The 10,352-nt window shown below is 40.8% G+C and overlaps 1 protein-coding gene across 1 annotated transcript in view; it reads left to right on the top strand.

Annotated features, from left to right (window-relative positions):
• Positions 1-5,669: 5,669 nt before the first annotated feature.
• Positions 5,670-10,352, top strand: part of LOC308678874 (olfactory receptor 2AP1-like) — a gene marked incomplete at its 3' end in the record, with an annotated part of 40,982 nt that continues 36,299 nt past the window's right edge. Inside the window, exon 1 of the mRNA XM_081346107.1 lies at positions 5,670-5,897. Coding sequence (XP_081202233.1) covers positions 5,681-5,897 — 217 coding nt within the window. The 5' untranslated portion in view covers positions 5,670-5,680. The remainder of the gene's footprint in view (positions 5,898-10,352) is intronic.

Genomic DNA, 10,352 nt, shown 5'->3' with positions numbered 1-10,352 from the left:
GTGAAACAGTGTCTGAATTCATTGCAGCATTGAGGCAGGCCGCATGCCTGTGGCAGTTTTCCGACGTTGAGGAGAGGCTACGAGACCAGCTTGTCTGCGGTCTCTGGAATCGAGAGTTACAGCAAAAACTCTTAGCCAAAGAGACTCTGTCGTTCCCAGATGCACTGTCTTTCAGTGGCGGATGAAGCCTCCAGCGAGGCCTTACAAGCCATGCGGCCTGCCAAAACAACACAGCAGGAGAAAGCCATTCACCACGAGGACACCAAACATGCAGAAGACCCCAAAGACAACACAGAAGTTGACAAGCTAAAACACACAATGACCTACAGCATCACAGCTTCAAGCAACAAGGGGCGACTTAAAAGGCAGATCCCTTCCTTAGGTGCCCAGGGTGTGGCGGCCACCACCAATGCATGGACTGTAGGTTCCAGACAGCCATGTGCCAGGCCTGCGGAAAGACTGGCCACATTGCGTCCATCTGCAGAGGTCACCAGAGGGACTGGCCATCGAATTGCCAGTCAGACATTCCGACTAGGAGAGGTACCAGGGCCACGGGACAGTATAGCATAGGGTTTTGCTCCAGCTGCAGAAGAATTTGCTGTATGGGAGCTTGCCGCCCTATTAAGCCGAAGTTTAGACTTTAGGAGGAGCTGCAAGGGGTCCCCTGCAAGATGGAGCTGGACACAGGCTCAGCCGTATCCATTATTTCACTTGAGACATTTAGTTTCGTCTGCAATCACAGTAAGAGATGGGCCAAGCTAAGGCCATCTGACATTATACTAACTGATTTTCAGAATGCCAGAGTCACAGTCAAGGCTGAGGCCACACTAGCCATTAAATTTAAGGGGTTTTCTGGGCACCTGGACATTGTCATAGTAGGGAGTCAGCAAACGAGCCTGATCATGCTTGACCGGCTTGATGCACTAGACATCCGAGTAACCGGAATCAACCAGACGCAAGTCGTGAGTCTTGTAGAACAGGGAGTACTTCAGTCACTAGATGAGGGTGAATGGGAGACCCCAATCGTAACACCACTAAAAGCCAATGGAGAGGTCAGAATCTGTGCCGATTATAAATGCACAATTAATCATGCACTCAAAGCATGCATACCCAGTACTAGTAGTAAGACACATCCTGGCATTCTTGCAAGGTGGCAAAATTTTTGCAAAATTAGATTTGGCTCAGGCCTACCAACAGCTTTATTTATTTATTTTATTTTATTTATTTAGATTTATTTAGATTTATTTTATTTATTTGGCTTTGTGTAGATGAGGCCACAGCCATGGCACAGAAAATTGTAACCCACAGGGGGGCATTTAAGGTAAAACACCTGCAATTTGGGGTCAGCGTAGCCCCTGGCATTTTTCAAGGCATTATGAAGCGGACGCTCAAGGGCATTCCAGGGGTTTGCCCCTATTTTGATGATGTGCTCATTGCCGGTGAGTCCACTGAGGTGCTAGCAAGAAGGCTCAGAGCCGTCCTTCAAAGGCTGCATGAAGCAGGCCTCAAGCTTAAAAAGAATAAGTGTAGTATTGGAGTCCCTTCAACTGAATTCTTGGGTTTCCATATAGATGCTGATGGCATCCCCACTGCTGAGTCTAAAGTAAAAGCTATCCAGATGGCACCCAGCCCCCAAATGAAGGGAGAGCTTCAGGCATTCCTAGGCCTCCTAAATTTTTACCATGCGTTCCTTCCTAACAAGGGTGCAGTGGCAGAGTCATTACACCAGCTCTTGGACAAAAATACTGTGTGGAAGTGGACTAGTGTTCACAAAAAAAGTTTTCAGGAATTGAAGGCTCTACTGTCCGCTAGTTCAATGATCACTTATTTCAAGGAATCAATGCCGGTAGGCCTAGTGTGTGACACATCCCCATATGGGGTGGGGCCTGTCCTAAGTCACTTGGAGAGTGATGGAACTCAAGTTCTGATTGCTTTCTATTCCAGGACACTGTCCTCCGCACAGCGTAATTAAGCACAAATTGACAAGGAGGCATTGGACATAGTAGCTGGAGTAAAAAAAATTCCATTACTACTTATATGGTAGGGACTTCATGGTCTTCACAGACCATAAACCACTATTGGGGTTATTCACTACAGACAGACAGACAGCCCACTTCTTATCCCCTAGAATGCTAAGATGGTCCATTCTTTTATCGGCTTACAGTTTTAAGCTAATTCACAAACCCAGCAAGGATATGGCCATGCAGATGGCCTGAGCAGACTTCCACTGCCTCAAATCAAGCCAGATCTGGTCCCAGCGGCCCATATTTTGTCCATTCATGACTTGCTGGAGTTTTCCCTCCACATGGGGAAATAGCCACAGAAATGGCAGCAGACAAGACTCTAACCAGAGTGCTATCTTGGGTCCACACAGGGTGGCTAGAGAAAAGCCCAGGTCCTGAGTTCCAGAGGTACTTCACAAGGAGACATGAGCTCTCAGTTCATAAGGGTTGTATTCTTTGGGGGAACATGGTCATTGTCCCCACCTCATTAAGGGACAGGGTATTGCAATCACTTCATGAAGGTCATCCAGGTATTGTTCCCATGAAAACTTTGGCACGAAGCTATTTATGATGGCCAGGATTAGATAAAGCCATTGAGGCTCAAGTACATTGGTGTTACACATGCCAGAAATCTAGGCCTGAAATGTCACACGTTCCTGTCCAAAGGTGGGAGGAGACACACACACCCTGGTCGAGGATTCATATAGAATTCGCTGGGCCCTTTCAGGGACAACTCTTTCTTATAGTGGTCGATCAACAGCCACTCTAAATGGCAAGAAGTTATACCAATCTCAAATATGTCTACTGCTAGGACCATCCAGGTGCTTAGGAAACTCTTTGCAATGCACGGGCTACCGGATGTCATAGTGTCCGTTAACGGGGCCCAATTTACTGTGGCAGAATTTCAGTCTTTCCTGAGGGCAAACCTCATTAGGCATGCGACATCGGCTCCATTTCAGCCATCTAGTAATGGTCAAGCTGAACAAATGGTGCACACCACGAAAGAATCATTGAAATGCATAGTGACTGGTACCACAGACTGGCCGACTTTTTGCTTTGCCAACATTCCACACTGTGCACAGCAACGGGCAAAAGAGCAGCAGAGCTGCACTGGGGAGGCGACTAATCACGAAACTGGACAGGTTGCACCCAGACTGGGTGGCAGCTTAGGACTTTTGCCCAAAACCCTCAAGGGTGCTGCAAGTGGGTGATGGGGTGTGGGCCCGGAACTATGGGCATGGGAACTTGTGGGGGACAGGGAAAATCACCAAAATGTCAGGCCCTCTCTCATATGGGCCTAGAGGGTGGGCGAGCCGTTTGTTGCCACATCGATCAGCTTACAAAGCATTTTCTAGAAGGGCCACAAAGCGAGGACTTTGTCCCAGATCCCATCCACGGACTGCAAACCAGCAGCCAGGCTGATCAATCCATATGTTCTGAGGTCCCAAGCAGTCAGAGCAACAGGGAGGTGGCTGTAGGGGGGCAAAGCCCAGGAATGCAACATGGGGCCCCTGATGGAGAAAGTCAACCAGAACATTACAGCCGCTGTGCTAATTCTGCAGAACAATTGGACTCTGGAGTAGGCTGACCTGAAATGGCCAGCCAGAGAATTCCAAGTCAGACAGACTCGCTTGAACTTATGGACCCTGGTCTACCCAGCCCGGCGGGCAAGCTGGTAGGCCAGGGAGTGCCTGGCTCTCCCAGGCATTCCATGAGGGTTCGCAAGCCTCCTGCGTATTTACAAGATTTTGTTCCAAAATAACTGAGCTATAATGTTGTATCTGTCATTGATTTGCTGCTAGCCAGGAGAGCCTCTGTATTAGTAACTATGGGAAAAAATGTGTACATTGTATATTACTTCTGTATCTCTGTAAAACTTGTAATTGCTGTAATCATTCCCTTTTGTTGTTATAATGTGTGTACATTCTAGTGGGGAGGGGTGTAATGTATTGGGCTTTGTCTTGCTTAGGAATATCACATAGGGTTAATTGCTGGAAGGTTGCTTAAGTAGGGAAGCTGGCTAATGGCTCCCAGCTCCTCAGACAACCCATCTCCAGTTCCGCCATTGGCTGCCTCTAGGGCAGCAATAGGTTGCTTTAAACCTATTGGCCGCTGCCTAGAGGCCAGGGTATAAATTGCTGCATTTGCAGCCCTGTTTCTCAGTTCACTTCCTGCAACCAAATAAACAATGATCTTTGCTGAACTCACTCGCCTCGTCTCGTCAATCAAGCAACAAACCCAGTATCTAACACTAAGCATGATTAAATCTCAATCTAATTTAATGACTAATAAGAAATTAAAAGCTTTCAGGCATTATTTTAAACTATATACAAAATGCATATGATGTATTTGACATTATTGAGGAGGGGGGGAAATCGGTGCTTTCTTGGTTTATTCAGACATTTTCTGTAGGTCTACATTCAACTCCATATTTACAGATTTTTCCATAGACTACAACTAATAATTGTCCCTATAGTCTTCTTTGAGAATTAGTCTCTTGTGATGCCAACTATTTTTTACTGAAGTCAAATGTTTCCCAATGGGAAAGTTTTGTTTGATATGATATCAGATATAAAGAAAAGAATGAGGAACAGACTTATACCATGTACTTTTACATTCATGCAAATGGGCAAAAGAAAGATACTGTACGATTTAATTCCTGGACTATAGGTAATTTCAGTAAATAAATTTACCATGATAAAGATATGTGCCACATTGTCTTGTTCATACTCCTTACAAATAATGTATTTTTATTATTAGCTGTAAATCATCTATTGTTTTAAAATGCTTTACTAAGAATGTTTAATTGTTAAAAAGTACCTTAAAATCTTTCAAGTAAATGTGATTTAAAATAATTATGCTCAGATGAACTGAATATATATCCTTTAATTATGGTCAAATGCTAAAAATAGATATTAAAAATTAACCCTGATGTTTATAACAAGTAAGAGAAATAAATTTATTTGCCAGGAGGAAGGTCAGTTCATAAAGACTATGGAGAAAAAGAGGAACAGGCAGGTCATTCTATGACCAACCTGTGCCGAAATGAAGGGTGTTCATAATTGAATTAGTCTACTAATTGGATTCTTTTAAAAAGAAATTTTCTCAATGATAAAACCAGAATCTTTTTTTGTTGTTTGCATTGTAACTTTATTTTATTTATTTAATATGTTCCCACTAGTTTTTATGAAAGTTATGTATATATTTATTTGAAACAATTTCAACACAGCATAAAAATAATTGGATTCATCCTTGAATTCGTTTAAAATGTCTTTTAAGTTTTAACTAGATTCCTTTTCTCTGAAATAGATTTCTGCTTAATGATAGCATTCTGTTCCCATGTTGTTTCCCAAGCTTTATTTCTCATGTGTTATCTGGGAATCAGTTGGAAAATGGAAGCCAAATTTCTCATGTGCCATTCTGAAAGGAAAGTTTGAAATAAATTTTATAAATCATTTTTTTTCTTTAATTGGAACAAATCTTTGACAGATACTTCTAGAAATATAAACATCACTTAGGAATTTCATGTTTAAAAATATTTCAGGAACCAACATTAACTTATAAGGAACATAATGTGGAGAAATCAGACTGAAATCACAGAATTTATTCTTCTTGGATTTGGAGAACTTCATCATCTGCAGATCTTTCTGTTTTTATTTTTTTTGGTAATATATATCATGACTATGGCTGCCAATATTATTACTATTCTTCTTATCATGAATGAGCGACATCTGCATACCCCAATGTACTTCTTTTTGGGAAATTTGTCCTGCTTAGAGATTTTCTACAGCTCAACCATCCTGCCTAGAATTCTAGCTAGCCTTCTGACAGGGGACAAGAAAATCTCTGTTTCAGGTTGTATTACCCAGCTATATTTCTTTGCATTCCTGATTAGTACAGAGTGCTACCTCCTCTCTGTGATGTCATTTGACAGATATTTAGCTATCTGCAAGCCTCTCCAGTATGCAACAACTATGACTATGAGAGTTTGTATTCAATTAGTTCTTGCCTCTTGGTTGAATAGCATGGTATTTACATCTATATTTTTAGGTATGGTCTTAAAAATACAATTCTGTGGTCCACATGAAATTGATCACTTCTATTGTGATTCTCTCCCTCTTGTAAAACTTTCCTGCAATCATATCAACCTTGTGAAAAATGTTACAATAATAGTTTCATTCATCTTTACTTTTCCTCCTTTTCTTTTGACACTGACATCTTATGCATATATTATTATTGCTATCCTGAAAATTCCAACCACTACTGGGAGACAAAGGACTTTTGCTACATGTTCTTCTCATCTGATTGTTGTCTCTATTTTCTATGGAGCGTTAATAATTGTATATCTAATACCCAAAACTGAAAACATTAATCTCAATAAACTAGCTTCTGTCCTTTACACAGTCCTTCCACCCATAGCTAACCCCCTCATTTATAGCCTGAGAAACAAAGATGTCAAAGAAGCCATGAAAAAGGTGATGGCACATATTCTGAAACTCCCTTTGTGAATTAAAAACTGAAGTCTACATATATTCTTTCCTTTTATGGATAAATGAACAGAAAAATTGTTTTTTTGTTTGATAATAGAAATTAGACTGTACAAAATACTTTCCCTGTGACTATTATTTGTCTTTGCTGCATATGGGCTTTGAATGGCATGCTAGATTATATTCCAGCAAAGATAAGGATATCAGGTCAAAAACTGGAAAGGACTACGGAAAATATTTAATTAAGTTTTATTATTAAATACAATCATTAAAAATAAATTAAATTATTAATATATTATCATGGTGATTGCCTCCTGAATACTTAATACTAGTCTACTTCTGTTATATTAAATATTATGTTTTAGTGATTTAAGTATGAGTAAAGTTCATATTAGGGACGTGGTGGCTCAGTGGGTTAGGACACTGAGCTTGTTGATCAGAAGGTCAGCAGTTTGGTGGGTTGAATCCCGAGTGCCGCATAACAGAGTGAGTGCCTGTTATTTGTCCCAGCTTCTGCCAACCTAGCAGTTTGAAAGCACGTATAAAATGCAAGTAGAAAAATAGGGACCACTATGATGGGAAGGTAACAGCATTCCGTGTGCCTTTGGCATTTAGTCGTGCTGGCCACATGACCACAGAGACATCCTCAGACAAGCGCTGGCTCTTCATCTTTGAAATGGAGATGAGCACGGGCCCCTAGAGTTGTAAACGACTAGCACGCATGTGCAAGGGAACCTTTACCTTTTTAAAGTTCATATTAATGTTTTCACAATCTGCAATCCTCAAGTTTCTCCTCTCCTACTTATCACTATTTCTTTTAGTGATTGGCTTTGACTTTTTATCAATAGAGTGGTAGAACTGATAATTTATATGATCCTCTAGTGTAATTTTTATTATAAAAGCTTCTATCAATATTTTTGACAAAATATTTATGAAATAATACGGCATTTAAGAATTCTAACAAAGCTGTAATAGAAACATGTTTGAATAAACTTTACTTAAGTACATAAAATTTCAAGATACATATATATGGACATTTACAAAACAAATTACAAATTAAAATTCTAATTAAAAATTGATGATGAAATAATTTCATTTAAATTTAAAACCAAGTAGTCTTTCTGCTGCAGTTTGTGCAAAATGCATTGGTTTGAACAATTATGCCTAAGTAGTTTCCCTCATATCCAAGCTGCATTGGTTACCAGTAACCTTCCAAATACAACTGAAGTTGCATAGGACCTAGTTATCTAGGGAACTATTTGTCATTCAGTGATTTTTGTCCATTTGTTATATAATCATTTTGTAATGTTTAGGCTTCCATTGATTGAATTGTGTCTTCAAGCATGACTCAGGAACTATCCTTTTTATGCCACAACACTTTACTCTGGAATAAAGATTCAGACTCTCCAAGGCTTATTTAATTTAATATCTCAAGGGAGGTTATGTTGTACAGGAAGATGCTGATTCCCTTTGTCACTGCGTTTTTAAGGTTTTGTCAGTAAGCTCGTTGCAGTCTGTTTCTTTGCAAGTTGAATTGTTATCTTATCATTGTAACCATGGTGAGTGTCACATGTTCAGCCATGTATTTTGTTTGGTTTTATATTTATTACTGTGTGCGCATGTCTAAAAAAAGTTGCTTTCTTTTCCTTTTCCTTTGTGCTCTCTGGTGAGATAGACATGTAGTCATGAGTCTTTCTGTTTTTTACAAGTTTCTTTGTAATTAAAAGGTTAATAGTAGAATATATGCTTCGGGTTTTCTTTCTTTTACCTGTTGTTTCTCATGCATCAAATGAACCACGGTTCATCACCCTCTGATAGAGTTTTGTTTATTTACTCTTCTGACATGGTAGCAGAGAATGGTTTGTTTTTTGAAGCTGATAAGCGTTTAATTAGTTAAATTCAGTGACTGAGGAACGCTGTACTCAATTTACTGAAAATGCTGAGAAAAAAGAAAGACAGAAAGGAGAAGACGTCTTGGAGAAGAAGATTTAAGGTCAGTTACACCGTCTTCTGATTTTACTAGTTCTCATGCAGCCGTCTCAGAAAGATTTCACACTCACAGAGCTCATGCTGAATATGAGTGGTTCGGTGCCAGACCAGTGAAACTTGGGCAGGATGTAATTTATTATTCTTCTCATACCCCTGAACAAACTCTGCATGAGAAGGCTGTTCAAAGTTATTTTGAACAAATTGAGGTTTTTGAACAGAGGCTGCAACAAGCAAAAGCATATGCCTCAATGATTAACCAGCATGAGAGGGACTCTGCTGTTATTCAAAGCACAGATTCGGACATATTGCCTTCTTCTTCCAAGCCAAAGACACTCCCACCAGTGGGTGTTTTGTTAGATGAAGGGGAACAGAAAGATCAAATGGCACACAATGCTACAGTGATGCCTGAATCTAATGTTATAACACCATCTGCTGATGAATCTGTTTTACAAGATAGAAATGAATTATTATATGGAATACAGGAGCAAATACAAAGAATGCAATCTGCATTCATCAATCATTGCTCCAAGCTGATGGTGCTAGAATTCCTATTAATACTGCTACTATTCAGGTTCCTGTCCCAGATAGAGCACAGCAACAGTCAGCCCAAGGGCAGTTACCACTGGGTTCTCAAATACAAAGGTCAGTAGCAACTGCAGGCCAACTTAATGTAGCAGCTCAAGCGCCAGTGCCTCCTGCTGGCCAGGGTGGAATTGCGGCTCAAATACAGCCACAGCCAGCACCGGTACCAGAGGGAGTCCCAATGCATCTGCCCCAATTCTTAGCACAGGCGCCACTGGTGCCTCTTGCAGGTCAAGTCCAGATTGCACAACCTGTACAGCCAGTACCTCAAATGCATGTTCCTCAACAGGCATCTTCTATTGTACCACTGGTTGGCGACTCAAAATTGAAGGGATCAGGACAAAATTATAAGGAATGGGTCAGTGAAGTTGGACTTTTGCTCCACAGAAAAGGTACCCATTGCATGGTATTTAATCCTCCTAACCAGCCATGGACCCCTGATATATGGGACTTGAATAATAAAGCATGCACATTATTGATGTCAATGGACACTGAATTACAGCTTATGTTTTCACAAGATGCAACTGCTCAACAAATTTGGACTCAATTAAAAGCATGTTATCGGCCTATGTCAATTGAGTCTACATGTTTGCTTTTGTCTGAGTTCCATGGCTCTAGATTAAAACCTGGTGAACATATTTGAGAACACTTAACTAAAATGAAAGGAATAAGAAGAGAACTGGGTGAAAAAGGCTATCCTATTGATGACTTTCAAATGATCAGTATTATTATTAACTCATTGAACTGTGAATGGAAAGATGCTATTACCAAGATTAATCAAGTACCCATTGCTCAATGCACAGTGGATCATGTATGCAGAATTTTAACCGAAGAAGAGGCACTTATGCAAGCTGTGCCAATTTGAGAGGACCACCTGCATCAAGAGCTCCAGTGAGGTATCCCTTCCGTGAAAGAGCCTACGTTCCAAGGATGCCAAGATGTTACATCTGCAATCGTGTGGGACATGCCACCCAGGATTGTCCCCAATGATTTCCAGCGCCCGCCACGTACCAGCCCAGAGGAACAGATTCCAGAGGAGGCAGAGGTAGAGGCAGACAACAAGGTCGTGGTCCCAGGCATGATCCGCAAGCTCCACTTGCCATATTGCCCTTAACCAACGATCCACAACCTCAACCAGAGGATGACAGACAACTTCTTTGGACTTTGGACAGTGGAGCAGCATTACATGTTACCTATAGAAAAGAGCTTTATACAAAGATGCATGAGCCTGAACCTGAACTTTGTGAGCTTTACTCTTTTTCAAATCATTCTGTTCAGGTCATGGGAAAAG

The sequence above is a fragment of the Vipera berus genome, assembly GCF_964194415.1.
Source record: "Vipera berus genome assembly, chromosome: Z".
Taxonomy (NCBI): Eukaryota; Metazoa; Chordata; class Lepidosauria; order Squamata; family Viperidae; genus Vipera; species Vipera berus.
This window is presented reverse-complemented; position numbering and strand designations above follow the sequence as displayed.